This window comes from Dermacentor albipictus, chromosome 1 (genome assembly GCF_038994185.2).
Source record: "Dermacentor albipictus isolate Rhodes 1998 colony chromosome 1, USDA_Dalb.pri_finalv2, whole genome shotgun sequence".
NCBI lineage: Eukaryota > Metazoa > Arthropoda > Arachnida > Ixodida > Ixodidae > Dermacentor > Dermacentor albipictus.
Window position 1 is genome coordinate 39,363,653 of NC_091821.1, and position 16,585 is coordinate 39,380,237.

Genomic DNA, 16,585 nt, shown 5'->3' on the forward strand with positions numbered 1-16,585 from the left:
CATTATCGATGTGATGCGCTGTCTCTGTGCTTGCGACAGGCAACGCAGTTACATTCAATCAGCTTAATTGAGGGCGCTGCTTTATGGATGCGGGTGGGAGCACAGTCACGTGGTATTTTTCATATTTCGTGAGGTTTGTTTGCCAGTTGGAAAATATTGCACGCAATTAGTACGTCGCTGAAACCACAGCGGTTAGATGTCATTTGGGGGCGCCTGGGGGCGCCTGCAAAAGCCTCATTGACACTTTGATAATTAGGACAGTACTGCTCAAATTAGATAATTAATTGCAATTGTCGGATTAAATTTCAGGAACGAAAGAATTACTGGCGGCTACTCCACTGTACTGGAAAAAATATGCACTAGGTTTTCTTCAAGTAACGCAACTGCTCTTTTTTAAGTCTTGGTGCATGATAATTGGGGAACACTGTATAATTCCCTCAGTAACCGAAATGAGGCTAAGCCGGATTCACTCGAAATCAGAATCAACAGCAGTCATGCACAGGAGCGCTTATACTCGGACTCACAGAAAAAGAAGAAAAACTAAGACAGAGTGAGGCTGCAGATTCGCCGGAAAGGCGAAGCAGTATTAACGACAGCGAAGTATACGACAATTACACGAAGGAAGGTTACACCACCGAGAGACGCCAGATTCTTGCTGGTGGGAGAGGACTCGTAAGAGAGGACTCGGTGGGAGAGGTCTTGTAAATTCTCATATAAGGCAGTCACTTCGATGAACAATTCTTCGAGGCCACACGAAGTTTCTTCAAATGCAAGGAAAATTATATATAGATATGGGGTTCGGAAAGCTGGTCGGGCCCCACCCCGTCAACCCCCCCCCCCCCCCCCCCGGGAAAATAAAAACTTTCTGCCTACGATCATTTGTATCCTGCCAACTCAAAAACGAAGCTTCACGCTTACATATCTCTCATCAGGTCTTTCTTAGAATATGCATCGATAATATGGCATCCAAGTACTGTCACGGGATCATGGACATAAAGTGCAACCTATGTTTGCTCGAACACTACAATATCAAAGTTCGCTTTTAGTGCAATCCACTAACCAGGGGAACGCGTTACCAAAATATATTGTCGCTTGCACTGAAGCAGCTAGTTTTGAAAGGGAACTTTCTCGAGCATCTTCTCCTTGAATAACAGCTTGTTTTATTTCCTAGGTATACATTGTGGCGCAAAATATATTTCTTGAAAAGTGACAGAAAAAAGGAACACAGTGAACACAGTGAACACAGCTTCACTGTGTTCCTTTCTTCTGTCCCTTTTCAAGAAATGTATTTTCAAGAAAAGTATACCTAGGAAATCTAAGCACCAACTTACCCAAGAAGAAGTCCTTTTAGCTTGTTTTATGTTTATGCATTTCTTAGAATTTTTTTGTCCTGTTGTTTTTACTCGTGTACATTTAAATGTGTCAGTCAACTTCGTATTATAATACTGTACTTACCATTTCCAGGATTCATATCAGTGTTTTCTTTCTTTTGTGTTCTTGTTATATATACGCATTTGGAATTGTGTAATATTTCTCACGTTGCGCCTGACTTATTTACGAATGAAATTCTGAATGTGTCGTTAAACTTCCGTTATACCACGGTGTTTACCTCTTACCCAATTCAAATCTGTTTTCTTTTTTCTTTTCTTTTCTTTTGTTCAGGTGTTTATATATTTCACACAATGATTTCGTATTGCTTCCCCCCCCCCCTCTATGTGATGCCCTCCAGGGACATTAGGGTACCTAAATAAATGAATGAATGAATGAATGAATGAATGAATGAATAAATAAATAAATAAATACATAAATATCGCACAGTTTATGATGCCCCTCACCGCTATGAATCACTTTGTCTGAAATCTCTCATATTTATTAATTTGAGGCAGACGTCACTGAAACTACACCTATTAGAAAGCTTTGGCAAATTCGATTAATTTACAAAAAAAAAGTTACACCAGATTTATTTACCTTTAATTCAGTTATAAAAAAAAAAGAAGAATGTTGGCACCAATACGACATGATGCAGATAAAAAAAAACGAGCAGAAGATTATTCGAGATAATTTGGTCATGTTCAAGCGTTATAGCATGAGCGCGATACATATTTTGCGCATATTGCACAGAATCGGGACTGACTTAGAAAGTAACGAATAAAAAAATATTCGCCTCATTTTGTGCATAAATTGGCTGCGTTTGAAATTGGATCATTTTTTAGTGAGACAGTGCTAATAATCGCCTGAATCTTGTATTCGGTTTAATAAATATACAAGCACCCTACTCACTCAGAGTCATCACATCGCCTCAGGACTGCAAATAAAAACGGCGAACGTAGCCATAGCACATTGCCGTAACAGGAAATGCCACTTAAACTGCCACAAAGACGCATAAACTTTCATACAAATAAGCAATAAAAAATACCGCTTCGCCGTCATGTAAAGTAATAATAATAATAATAATAATAATAATAATAATAATAATAATAATAATAATAATAATAATAATAATAATAATAATAATAATTATTATTATTATTATTATTATTATTATTATTATTATTATTATTATTATTATTATTATTATTTAACTTGACCATTCGCCAGCGTAACAAAACTAAGCTTACAATTTTAGCATAATTGTAAAATTTAGTATTATCAGAAATTATGTCAAATTAAATAACCTTCCGTGTAGATCGCATTTCTAATATAAAATCTGGCAGTGAGTGAACAATCTTCAATTTTGTCAACAAATGCGAGGGAAGTTGTCGCGTTCCAAGACGTACACCGGCGCCTTCTCAACTTGGAAGAGATTGCACTTTCGGTTTCGGTTTCACTCCACGTCGTCTAGCAACGTTGTGATTGCCACGCCTTCAGCTGGCAGCCGGCTTCCGGTGACAACTTCCCTTTCTCGGCTGTGCTCGCCGCTGCACATGTTTTTCTACGGCAGCAACGCGGTTTGCTTTCAGTGTGCAGCTCGCACAGCACTGACGTGGGTTGCCTTTCACTGTCCTTCGCCTTCTCAAAACGCTTCACGAGGTTCGATACTCGTCGAGAACAACTTTCAGCACGCTGAAGTGGTCCTTCTGAGCAGCGCCCAAGATGTGCGGTGAGGCCGACTACTCGTGTCTTGCGATTCTTTCGCTTGTCTTGAATATTGAGCGACAATAGCAAGTGCCACGTCGTGTCAGATGTCGGGCGCAGTGGCACCCGTCACGTCACACGCTGCGTGCCGGATCCCTTTCGCCCAGGCGATGGGCAATCTTGGTTTATAACGCGCGCTCTATCTTTATGGCTTGGCTCGCACATGTGCTATCGGCATACAAATATATCAGTGTTGTTTTAATTCCAACAGTTGTCGTCAATGTTGCGCCTAGTTGTGTCAGCAATGAACATTGGATCCCAAATGAAGAGATGCATAACGGTCCTAAGTGGAACACATAATTTTTTTTTTTCGCATTGATGTATTTCTGCAACTTCTTCACTAGCGCGCTTATGTGATTTCTGCGTCTGCTTGTAGTGAAACCATCCTGAGCATCTTATTTTGATTTGTTTTTCCCTACGCGCGTGCCGACACAAATGTCGCGAATTTCGTCACCTTCGCGCGTTGTCTAGATTCCTGAGATTTAGTGCAAATTCTTATGTGTGTTATCGCGATATGTTTGTCGCTCTTCGAGTGAACAAAATCGCGTTAAAATGCTCGATTTGACGCGATTTTGTTGGTCGCGCGCACTGCTCATATATGCGCATAGTCATTTGCTGCGATGCAACTGGGGGTGCGTTGGCACTGTGCCGTACCATTGATCCCGTTTTGACAAGCAAGCAGTTGCTATCGCGCCGGGCGGCGTACCACCTCACGATGTGCTGCCGGAGTGGTTTCGCCCCCATCTCTGACGGGCTTTCGTGAAAGACGTACGCGTGCCCGCAAACCAAACGTTCACTCCCTTTTCACTCTCTCGTCTTTTGTTACGCGAACGTGAGAGTCATTATTTTTCAGGACGTCACGCTTAACGGTCGAGCGGTCCGCCCACCGCGGCGAGTCTGTCGTGGTGACCCATTTAAAGCCTCGTTTATGTTTTGGTTTTGCTTTCGTGCTGGAAAAACGGAAGGGGGAAGCTGATGATCATCGCGGCAGTGGTGTGTCCTACTGAAAGGACCGGTTGTATAGGAAGGTGCTTACTTCCGACGAACAGGAAAAGGTCGTGATTCAGTGAAGACGAAGTCTGCATAATTCGAGACCGAGTTCAGTGGAGAACTGCCTTGACATGATCCGTTAACGTTTTTAATTTAAGCAAATTTCAGGACGCGTCATTGAGTCTTACGATCCAGTTTTATAATGCCTCCCGGCAAGGAAATGTCGGCCGGGTGTAGTATAGATTACAGCAATCTGGCAAACATGTTGAAACAGATGTAAAAAAATACATTAAAAACAAATATAGGGTATGAATCTGTTTCTCGCCGCAAGAAGGCCATGATACAAAACGGAAGTCTTCGCGAAACACGGTCTGATAGCCCCGCAAATGCCTAGCTGTCGCGTTACCTCGCGCTAGCGAAAGTAAGCACCCTGAGCCTGTTCACTTCTTCCTGTCAGTACTTAGCTGTTAAAGCTGCTCTGGTATTTTTTTTTTTTCAACCAGGCGCACCTTTCATCAAGGCGCGCCTTTCAGTAGCGAACGACGAAGCGAAACCGGAGAAAACCGCGCGCCTCTTTCGCGTGTATCGAAGCCAAAACAATGCGCTTGATAGTTACCCGTATGAAAACAGCAGTCCGGCCTTCCGTTACCTCAATGCCACTGGTTACATGCGTGGCGGCTATGGGCTGTGCGTGCTACGTGCAGTAATCGGATCGACGGAATGCTGTACGCGGAGTAAATGTATCGACGCCAGCGGAGAGGCGAGATCTCAAAAGCGAGGCCGGAGGCTGGCAGACGGTGTCTGGTGGCGCCGAGACCGGGTTACCGCTCGCCGCTCTCGTTTCCGAGTGGCCAAAGTAGCGCGTAGCACCGCATGTTTCTCTCCTTATCGGGGCTCAAGGTGATCCTCTGCCACACCAGCGCCAAGGCCGGCCGAGAAGTTCGCTCGGCTGTAGACTGTGTGAATACTTGATTCCTTCGTTCTTTTTTGTTCTTCTTTTTTTATCGCTGTTTATGAAAAGTCTCAGGTCAGCCGCACGCCTGCTGCATAGAGAAGCCGCCAGGAATGTGGTCAAGTCCCGACCACCATTTTCAGGCTTCAAAGGTTATTGGAGAGGGAGAAGCGCTCATTACATCAGAAGCAAGAAGAGATCCGGATTCGATGCACACGGTCACCATGTCTGTGTCGGTTCCTACTGCAAAGGTTCTGCTGGTTTGCACGAAACCGGACTGGTGCCCCCGTCGGGCTTTTTTTCTTTATTTTTATTTTTCTTAATCTCGTATGTGCAGAAACTTTTTGGAAGGCAATCAACTTGTCTCACAGAACCGGTACAGGGACAACGTTCATCCTGTCCCTGCAGCGTGCCTAGTGCTTGGGTATCGCGACTTTCGCAATGAAAGTGCTCCACGGCTTCCGTCGTATAGCAGTGGAGCAGTGGTCTGATCATTCTGATGTGCCATTGAGGAGCCTCGCCGCTTAGCAATAGGGTTTCCATTTAATGAAACGTTTACTTTAGCATAGACGTTCGCAGTTTTTCTGATGTATACAGCTCCAACTAAAAGCACACAAACCGCCACCCCCAAGAAAAAGAAAAAAGTTCCTTATGGGCTCACACATTTAGCTCGGACTTGTTCTCTGCAGCTATAAATTGGTTGCGCAGACACCGCAGAACCCGCGTCAGTGTCATGCTGCGTGCTCAAGCTGGTACAGAGAAATATGCTTGCGCGGCACTTGTCGACTTTTTCTTGCGATCATGTACGCGCTTTTCCCTTCTTTATACATCGTTGCATCTGTTTCTGCGCCAGTTTTCAGCCCAATTCGTGACTGGCGCCGCTTTGGTCGCGAGGGATACAGGCGTATTTGAGCCGTTAAATTATGAGCGGACGCGTGCGCCTGACGCACGCTGAGCGTCAGCTTAAAGAGCCTGGAGAACGCCTCGTATACGTAGAGGAGAGCGCGCACCTCGGTAAGGGCTCCAGATGGCATTGTGGCTGTGAAGAAATGCGCACGTCTCTCGATGACGCCCAGTGTCACTATACTTTCTGAAAAAAAAAAAAGAGTGCTAAGAACGCCAGCGCTTTGAACTAGCCGCGAAGCTGGCTGATGGAACATAATCTATTTGGGACATTGGCCTTCAAATATCTGTATAGGGCCCAGTGCCGCCGGTAGCTTCGGTCTGTATGAAAGACGTTTTCTCGTAGCGCTAAACCGTATGTGTACCCGGGACGGACACTGGAGCTCCCGCGCGTTTGCTGGACTTCAACCCGATCATAACGTGCTCGCCGTAGCGAGAAGCTTGCGCGCTTCGCATTAAATCAATGAGTATTGACAGAGCCAACAGCTGCGGCCGTGCAGCAAATTCGAACTGCGCTTGCGTAGGGAGTAACACGGTGCGGCCGCTTAGCTAAAAGAATTCGCACACTTGATGGACGTTGCGACGGTGAAACGCAGGCCACCTGCCGTATGTCGCGTTGTCGGTGCAACGAAAAAAAAGGAGAGCAGCGGACAGCAACCGGCTGTTTGTGCATCATCGTATGCGGATATCGGGGAGATTTTGTAATGATTTTTTTTTCCGTTCTTGCCAACCCTTCTTCAGTAGATCGCACACGTCGCCGCGCCGTTTTATCTCAAGAGATCGTGCTGACAGGAATTTGGGCGAGCGTTCTGTAAAAAAAAAAAAAATCTTTTTATACTCTGCTCTGTATGTGGTCCGTAGCTTGCAGAGATATTGTTTACTTATTTTTGACCAGTGTCTGTAAGCGTTTTCAAAACGGCCAGTAGAGTAACTTCAATTAATAGACCAAGGAAAATGGACTTGTAAATCGACTTTAAATTTGTCTATGTATAGACTGCCTCTATGCCTTCTCTATTCAAACTGGCATTTGTACTTTAAGTCGATCCTCAGGCGATCTGTGGGTTTCCTAAACTTATTTTTTATGTGCGTGGCCCTCATCGCGACGGGACTATAAACGGCCCTTAATGCGAAATTTGAGCGCAGGTCAATACGTGTTTTCGTTTCACGATGTACTGGCTGGCGCGGACAATCTGTCTCGTTCGGCACGTTCCAAACGGAGCGAACTGTGGCGCGTCTGCCTCGCTTATCGGGAGATCGCAGAGACGCAGCGCGTGGGTGACGAGTGGGTGCGAGTCACAGCAGCCGCCGCAAACAGATCTCCGCTCATGTAGTGCTTTGTTTCCATCCAGACGACGCGCGCTACTCTGGCGCGATATCGTATAGCCATCTTAGCCGCACAGCCCGTCTTGGGCGGCACTACGCTTTTCTTCTCGCGCTTTCGTTCCACCAACGACGCGAGCGGCCCTTCGTCGCGCGGAAGTCGTGCCACCGGTGTCAACGGCGACGACACCCAGGGGAGCTTCACATCGAGTACTCGTTCGTAGCCGCTCGCCACCGCCCCTTGTAGGAGCAGTGATCCCCGTCACCGCGTACTGACCTCCGCAGCAGACGCCGCGGACAAGCGTAGCCCTCTCCACCTCACGCTATGTACTGTTATCTCACGCGCAACGCTGCGGTCTTCACAGGCGGGCGTTGCCTCCCGGTATTTATCATTTCTTGTTTTACTCTGAGCGGCGAGACCATTCAAGCGGGCGCAGACCCGACGATGCTTTTGTTCAACATTCCCATGGGATTGGCCGTGTCCATCACCGCGATAACGGCTTGCGTGATGTTGCGGCTGCGCACGCAAGCAGCACGGGTAGTCTTCATCATAGGCCTATCATTGTTTCCATGCGCTTGGCATATATAATTGCCGCCTATTTACGCAGCAGGAGAGGCGGCTTTCTGCGCCTTGCTACTTTCGCGACTTACCATATCCTTAGACGGACGAGCCATGCTTACACGCACAGCCCGTTGCCGGCCATACTTTCGTTTTTTCTCGCAGGATATAGTTGAAGGCAGCTCATTAGTCGACATTTTTTGGCGCCTATCGCTCGTATCAGTCGCGCCCGGGGTTGTCATCGCCGTAATTCCTTGGCGGAGAAGCGGTGGTTAGAAAAATCCCTCTATTGGCCTCCGACCAGGTCGGGGGTATTGTAACAATTCTGTTCCAATTCTATTCCGTATCGCGCATTGACAGTGGATGGTCCGAACAAGCGCTCCGCTCACGTTATCACCAGGATCTGCTGATCGGGAGCGTGGACGATAAATTCATATAATCAATTGATAGGAACCTTTACATTATACCGGCGCAGGATGCGATTCTGGTTTCACGTTTCCAAAAGTAAAACGTAGAAAACATCGATACAATCGAAACTTAACAAAAAAGCGACGCACACGCTATTCCATTTCATTTATTTGTGAAATTGCCCACGCACATCTCTACGCCTTAGTATTGGTGCACTTGTGTTACACAAAGAACAGAAAACCCTTAGGAACAGTGGTACAGGATGCAGTAAAAAAATGAATCAGATCGATTACAGTAGTCAAGTAAAGAGCAAATACAAGAGCTGGAAATCATAACGCAAGGTATAATCATAACGCGAGATGATAACGCGAGGTATTTTGTTACAATACGGGTTATAGTGTTAGAGGTGCAAGCTGAGCTCGCATAGAAAATTCTGGGATTACGCAAGTTTGGGTGAGGCACGCAGAACGTTACAGCCAACAGTAACAGCGGACAGAAGTGCCTGCCAATTAGTTTATCGCGATGTAATCGCGATAAACTAGTCATGGCATCGCGAATTATTAATCGCGATGCCATCGCCTTATTTCTATGGGGGTCTAATATTAAACATGCGCAGTATACGATCATGGGCATAAAAATACACGACGTCCCAGAAATCGATCGTACAGGAAACGAATGACACGCCGCTGAACACATTAAACTTTTTCCACATTGGTCAAATTAATACAGTTCCACACAACAGAACTATACTGTAACTTCGAGCGGTCAAAATGAGAATACAAGAGAACAACGCAGTTGACATTCGTAAACTTTTTTGTCATTCTCGATATCAGACCTAACTTTCTGTATAGATGCATTAAGGATGCTTGAATCATGTTCTTCGAAAGTTAGTCGGGAGTCAACCAATATTCCCGACTATTCCTGGAAGGTGGCGCAACGGCGCTACACATATTTGTGCAGCAACTATATAAAGTGTTTTTTTTTTTATCTGCACCAAATTTTTTAAAGGTTGCTAATGGTAGACAGCACAATTCTAACCCTTGATCAAAATTACTCGATGAGGCGGCCATTACTTCTGCTAGAAATCAAAATGCTAAATTTAATTAGTATAGTTAGGCTAGTTGACTTCGTAATTAATAATCTTATGGCACCTATCTTAATGTAAGAATTGTAACTAGCGAGTTCGCAAGGCGTATCCACTTGGAACGAGTTCTCAGGACTGCCCCGGTTTCGAGATATTAATTTTCAATGTGTCCGATGAACTGCATTGGCGTTCCATTTACTGTCCAAAAAAAAAAAAAACGCTGTTTTATGCATTGAAGTTCAAAAGTAACTGGAACGCCAATGCATTTCGTCGGACACTGAAAATCTATCTCGAAACTGTTGCAGTCCTGAGAATTCGTTCCAAGTGGATACGGCTTGCGAACTCACCAGTTACAACTCTTAAATTAAAATGTGGCGTAAGATGATTAATGTTAATTATTGAATTAGTTATTTCGATTTCTCGTAGAATTTATGGCCGCCTCATCGAGTAATTTAGATCAAGAGTTAGAATTGTGCTGTCTGCCGCAGGCATTTTTAAAATATTTGGTGCAGCTAAAAAAAAAAAAAAACGCCCTGTATATATCTGTACACAATCTGAGGAAAAGGTAGCACGAACACTCAATCTTGGCCACCCGTGTACACTCTCGACAAGTATATCGGTTCAGGCATGACGATTTACGGATAGTTGAAGGCTGGCTTACGCACGTCCTGCCGCGTGTCAAACCTCAAGTAAGACGCACGTCATCGTTCCTGTGTCCGAGTAGAACTTCGCCACTTTTCAAAAGTGTATAGCTTACATTCGCGACGGCGCTTCAGATTAAATTAGTGCTAGCGGTCATCATACCGGTGGAATGCCGTCCAACCTTTCGTTGCCCCCTGTCGCGAATGTTATTTACTCTCTGGTTTGAAGATAGTTCTATACAGACGCAGGACTGAAGTGCATTGTATGGTTTTGAGGCATAGCCATATCAGTAATTACGATAGCACGTCCGTAAGCCATGCTCTTCAGTTATCCTTCATCACTCACTGTCGTGTATGAACTGACAACTGTCGAGAAGTGCACAGGCGTGTCCACGATTGAAGGCTTCGTGTGTATACCTTCCCTCAAAGCATGCGCAGTTACTCGTGCGCGCCCACTCTCTTTTCTGGATGCTGTGCGACCTTTCAGCAGGTGGTCGCCGCTGTTCTTTTCATTCTTGTGCCCCCATTTTGTGTGCGTGACTTTTGAAAATGTGAACACGTTCCAAGTCGCTCCACTTTCTGTCGTTTAGCTCGATCCTTGTGTCGAGTAGTCGGCGTGCTACGTTTTCGTATCAGCCGGTACAGTATAATACAGTGATCCTCTGCCCTTATATACAGTCGGTGTGAAATGTTTGCCGGATCCACGAATCGAAGTCCGGCCACGGTGGCCGCCTTTCTTTGGGGGCGAAATGAGAAAACACCCGTGTACCTAGATTTAGGTGCACGTTAAAGAACCCTGCAGGTGGTTAAAATTTTCGGAGTCCCCCACTATATGTGCCTCATAATCAAATCTTGACTTTGACACGTAAAACCCCAGAATTCAATTCGGAGCGCATGCCGTTATGTCACCCGTTGTGAAACGCAACGAGTGAAACGCCCTAGTCCGAGCGCGAGGCTTTGCGCACATTATGCGTCTTGTGGTGACGGGCAGAAAAGCTTCAAAGAGGGTTCATGATAGCTAACACAGCGCATGATATGGGTGCTTCTGACACTTGGCGTATTTTTATCACAGCCTGAAGGACGTCTGCTTCACCACTGGGCAGAATGTACACAAGGTCTAGTGCTAGAATTGTCGCTTCTTGTTCCTTGCAGCTTGTGAAACACCTTTTATATCGCGCCACGTCGCGCGCAGCGCATAGAGGGGCAGGGGAATATCTATCGGCTGTCGCTTTGTGTGTGTGTGTGTGTGTGTGTGTGTTGTGTGTGTGTGTGTTGTGTGTGTGTGTGTTGTGTGTGTGTGTGTGTGTGTGTGTCTGTGTGTGTGTGTGTGTGTGTGTGTGTGTGTGTGTGTGTGTGTGTCCTATGTCGCCATCCTGGAGGTCTGACCAGTGCGTCGTCCAGTTCGCTGTCTTGTTTACTTGCGCTGGGTCTACTTATTCTGGTGTGCTAGTCTGGACACTCAAATTCTGCCACGTTGTAGAATTCCGCCATGTCGACGTTTTCAGCCAATCGGAGCTGATAAAGTGGCGGAATTTGGCAATCTGGGTTTGCTGTTCTGGACATGGTCGGGGTGGGGGGGGGGGGGGGTTGAATTCCGCCATATTGTCGAATTCTCCATCTTGTCAGCTCCGATTGGCCCAGACGGCTGCTAGGCGTCGTCTCGTGATTTGGTCAAAAAAAATGCCGGCATTGCAGAATTCAACCAAATGGCGGAATTCGACAATGTCCAATAGTGCTCATGGCATCGCTGTTCCTCACTATAGGATGCGTTATGCGCGTCCTTATGCGTTAATTCCAGACTTAGGCGCTTTCCCTAGCAGTGTATAGTTCCCTAGCTGCTCATACCATGTTGTCTGCGCACTCGCTCTCGTGAAGATGTTTGCAAGGAAAGCTTTACGCAGCAGTAGAGGAGGGTTTGACCCGCCGGCCTGGTGTCTTTGGCGTTGCGCTGCTAAGCCCGAAGGAGCGCGGAATGTTGCCTCAGCCACGGTATGGCCGTATTTCGATGGGGGCGAAATGCAAACGTGTACCGTGCATTGGGTGCACGTTAAAGAGCCCCAGGTGGTCAACATTTATCCGGAGTCCCCCAGTACGGCGTGCCTCCTAATCATATTGTGGTTTTGGCTCGTAAAACTCCAGAATTTCGTTTTTTTAAAGGTAGTTTCAGAATGTTAATAATACGGCGGATCTAGCGGACTGTCGGCCGCCGTCATCGAGCCGTTTGGTTATCGCGGAGCACAGAGTCCTACATATACCTTGGCAGAGTCACGAATAATGAGACGAAGGTCCGCGGTATCGGGGGGGGGGGGGGGGGAATGGGAGCGCTGGCGAAAGTGAGATCGGCCCGTGAGCGGCTGCGAGCGGAACCAGGCCACGTGTCTGCAGCGCGCCCGCTGGTCGACCAGTGAGAGTACGGGAGGCCGCCGAACACCTTGGCGCGCGAAAGGCGCATCTCGCTCAACCGGTAGCCGCCCAGTCGGAGGGCACGCTCTGCGGTTCATGCTGCAAGCTTCGATCATTACGAGGTTCCGCACATAGCTTCCAGGAGCCTTATACTTCAGTGTGCGCGAGAGCCTCGCAGCAAGCTCACAGTGGACGTCTCGCCGCTTTCCTGGGCCTTAGAATGGCGCTATTCATAACACGTTCGAGTGTTCTCGCGATTAATTCCGCGATATGGAGGCGACACAGGTTGCTCGTTGTAAAATACAATCACAGCATTACCAGCAATTACCAGCGCGATAAGGTGCTGGTAATTAACGTATTGGAACAAAATTTCGTCGAACGACAGAAAGCTGAGCTAGTTGGTAAGGATTCATTATGCAAACTAGAAGTGAGGCGTGCAGACAGGACACAAGAGTAGAGAAGTGGACAACACGAACGCCGACTATCAACTGAAGGGAGCACTGAGGCGAAAACTGAAAGAAGACACAAAACTCATCTGCGCATGCTCAGGAATGGTAACACCACGTGTCAATCGGGTACACGTGCTGGTCTACGTGAGAGATAACTGTTAAGACACTTAATCTCTTCCTTATGTAAAGTAATCGAAGGCTGACTCACGCACGCACTTCCACCATTATAGATATGCCATGCCTCTACCATAAGACGCGTATCTTCATTCTTATGCCTGTACAGTATCGCGCATTCATCTAACTTTGGCTTGCAGTTACAATCTCATGGCTTCTTGAGACCATTAGGACGTTGGCCTTCCCTATAGCGTTATAACGGCTCGTCGAAGCAGATGGTTTGTCTTGCAAGTGACTCGAAAGTAATTCCGGGCGCACCAAGTAGGCGAGCGAATCACTCGCAGTTTTGCTTGGGACTTGTAAAGGGTATGGTTGGTCGTCTGGACGAGTCGGCGTGGTGTCATGGCAAAAAGCAAAATAAATGAATAAATAATAATAATAATAATAATAATAATAATAATAATAACAACAACAACGTGCTAACGGAACACGCGGAAGCGATCGCATCGTCCCTGCCTCTAGTCCGTCCATGTGTGTGTGTGTGTGTGTGTGTGTGTGTGTGTTGTGTGTGTTGTGTGTGTTGTGTGTGTGTGTTGTGTGTGACAGCACATAGATGTTGCAAAGGCGTCAGTGCATGTCACAGCTCGCAGTGCTCAGGCTGGTGTATGCCTGGACGGAGCTTATGTTCTAGCGGGAACGCGCTGCAGTGCATTTCACCTCACAGCCCCTCCTCTTGACGAGCACTTCCTGCTGAGATTCTCCCTCTGCTCTCGGTATACTCGACGCCTACGTCCCAGAGGCTTGTGACTTTGTCAGCTGGTGGCGACGCCTATATCCAGTAGAGTCGCTCCAGTTACCCGCCGCGCGACGCGTAAGCATGCATGCAAACCTCGGAGCGCGTTCCTTGTGACTAACCTTCGTACAGTACCGGCTGGCTGGCTGTATGTCTGTCTTTGCTTCTAACGCAGCAAGCGTCACTGACTTATCCCAGCTACCCACTTTCTGTTGCGGGCCGCTTGCATCCTTTCGCCGCCGCGCCCAAGTGCCCGCGGGCCCGCGTAGAAAAGCGGAGGAGGGCCGCAGGCCGACGCTACCCGTGTCTGGCTAGAGAGTGTTGGTCTGGCGCCTGTCAGGCCTGCCGTTCCACGCTTGGGCCGTTCAGTGACACCGAAACTTGTTTTGCCATAGGTCCTCCCGAGATAGCTGAAGGGGGACCTCCCAGGCACGCGTCTCTTTCGTAACTCGCGCGCGCGTCTGACCTCTCACCGCATTCTCGGCGCCGGTGGGATATTCGAGTTGTTTTCACCCGGCGGCCGTTTCGCTCCGGCGTATGTGTGTGACCTATTACCCGGCAGTCTTCGCTCTTTCTTTCTTTTTTTTTTACTTTTTTCTTTACGAACGCCAACCCTTTGCTTCCATTTCTCTTCCTGGCCCCCTCTCTTCCATTTTTCAATTCGCGCTTGATGAATTCGCGCATACGCTAGGCAGCTTGTGTAGCTTGTCTTCAAGGACCGGCCTAGTTGGTTGCCTTCGACTGGTTCTTCTGCTACGAGGCCAGACGACTCGCGGCGTCGTCATAACTTCAAAATATGCGCGCCAAGCCGACGCGCGACTTGGACTACTTATGTGTATACCGGATCAAGTGATGTCCTCGAATTCGTGGCCGCATATGTGAACACATACATAAGTGTGCTTTGGTACACAATTGGGCGATCTGTTTTGACGTGGCCACTTTACTCAATGTTCTCTCATGTACCGCGCTTGTGCCGTTGCTGTTTCGAAGAAAGAAAAAAAAACATGTCTAAAAGAAGATCTATATGCCGAAGTTGACCATGATTTGAGACTTGGCTCGTAAACCTGTCTTCACTTGCACGCGTACAAAGTACATTGAGGTCGAGCGCGCGTTCAGCGAACGAAGCGAGTGTTGATCTGAGCGTGAAGTCATGCGCTTCACCGCTGTCTTTGCGAGCCAGTCTCTTCTGCCGCTGGTTCGCTTGATGGTTCGCCCTGCGGAGGGGGAGAAAAGCTTGTGGACACCGATGGGCAACAAAAGCAGCCACAGTGGCATGCTCGCGCTCGCACATGACCGTTAGAATTATACTTCTTACTAAGAGTATTCCTTGCATGCTCAGCGCACTTAACTGTATACGAAATGGACGCTTTCAGTGTTGTACGAATAAACAAACACAAGACTGCGCCGCGCGGCATATTTGTCATATCGCGGCACATGTGCATGTAGCGCTCGGACGTCATAAGTGACGTCCGACTTGAGAAGTGAATCCGTCGTCGTGACAGTGCACTATGTAGCCAAGTCCAGCTGCCTATAACGTGGGCTATACGTACGGCATCACGTCGCAAGAAGCTTTTAAATGGCACAGGCCAAGTCGCGGACGCGTGAAATTTTCGTCGCATTGGCATGAACCTGGGCGCGCAGAGTACAGACTCTTATTCGAGCTTACGAAACGTGTTTCGTCCGCTATATCGATGTGTGCACGGGAGTTGAACGTCAGCTTCAATAAATGACATCAATGCCGTCAGTTCGAATGCAGACCGAGTTCAGTCTGGATAAAAGGCGTCCGCGTGAAAGTCAAGTCCGTGCAGTTGTGTAATCGACGCCTTAGGCGTCTTTACAAAGTACACTACAGTTTCGCGTGGTTACTGCACCACTGTTAGCGACGGTGTATACACGATCGCCATCGTGAAACGCGACGCTGGGGACCCTCGCGAACAAATCGAGCGCCGACCAAGTCCACGCCGAACGCGCCACTTCCGCTGGACTGCGCGCGTTTGATGCACGTGTTCTCGTAGAACGTCGTTCGTCCTTTCTTTTTTTTTTCTTTTTTTCGTGCATTCCCGTAAGTCGCCATTCTGCATACGCTGCAGTCTGTTCAGTCAGGTCTGTCTGTATGCGCCGTCTATCGGGCGACACGTCTAGTTCCTTCGAGTGCTCCTTTCTGCATACGTACACACTACGGGTCGGCGGCCTCTTTAGCCGCGTGCTGCGCGGTTTATTATTCTTCGAGCCGGCGTAACTCGTAAACCGTTATCGAGGACGGCCAGGGCGGTCGAGCGATCTCGTGTGCGCACGTGCGCTCCGCTATCGCCCGCGCATATCTTGGAAACTGCAGCGAGCGCTTCGGTGCTGCTGTTAAGGCCGGACTGTAAATTGTTATGGTACGCCCACACTAGCGACAAAAACGCGCGCGACACGCCGCACGCGGCAAGCGCCCGCGCGGCAGACGCGTGCGGGCAAGTCCACAGTCGCGTTTTGCGGCACGCGGCAGCGGCCCGTGGAGTCCCGCGTTGTCTCGTTCCATTCGATACTTCTCGCGACAACGCGGTCTTCGTTCTGCCCATTTCGTCTTCCATCGGAAGTGTCTGTGTTTTTTTGCGCCACTGCCGGCCACGCTCAGGCATGTCGGATACGGACGAGGAGCTACTGGTGACTGTGAACACTATAATACTTGTTTGTTCTTTACTTGTGCGACGCCGACGTGCCAGTCAGCGGACGAGAGAGTTTTGAGTGCGGTACAGGGACACTGAGGGCCAGGCGCGCACTCTGCTTCCCCACCTTCACCAATTACTCACCTGTCATGCCAAACTGCTGCCCATAATGTGCCAGCGGTT

At 48.0% G+C, this 16,585-nt stretch overlaps 1 protein-coding gene across 7 annotated transcripts in view; it reads left to right on the plus strand.

Annotated features, from left to right (window-relative positions):
* The first annotated feature begins 2,887 nt into the window (after positions 1 to 2,887).
* Positions 2,888 to 16,585, plus strand: part of LOC139061054 (glutamine--fructose-6-phosphate aminotransferase [isomerizing] 2-like) — a 91,872-nt gene continuing 78,174 nt past the window's right edge. For 5 of the 7 annotated variants that reach the window (XM_070540519.1, XM_070540534.1, XM_070540504.1 and 2 more), the window contains exon 1: positions 2,889 to 3,100. In XM_070540519.1, the coding sequence (XP_070396620.1) occupies positions 3,094 to 3,100 (7 nt within the window). In that variant the 5' untranslated portion in view covers positions 2,889 to 3,093. Of the gene's footprint in view, positions 3,101 to 16,585 lie in introns of all 7 variants that reach the window. The other 2 variants (XM_070540498.1, XM_070540538.1) reach the window with 2 other exon arrangements.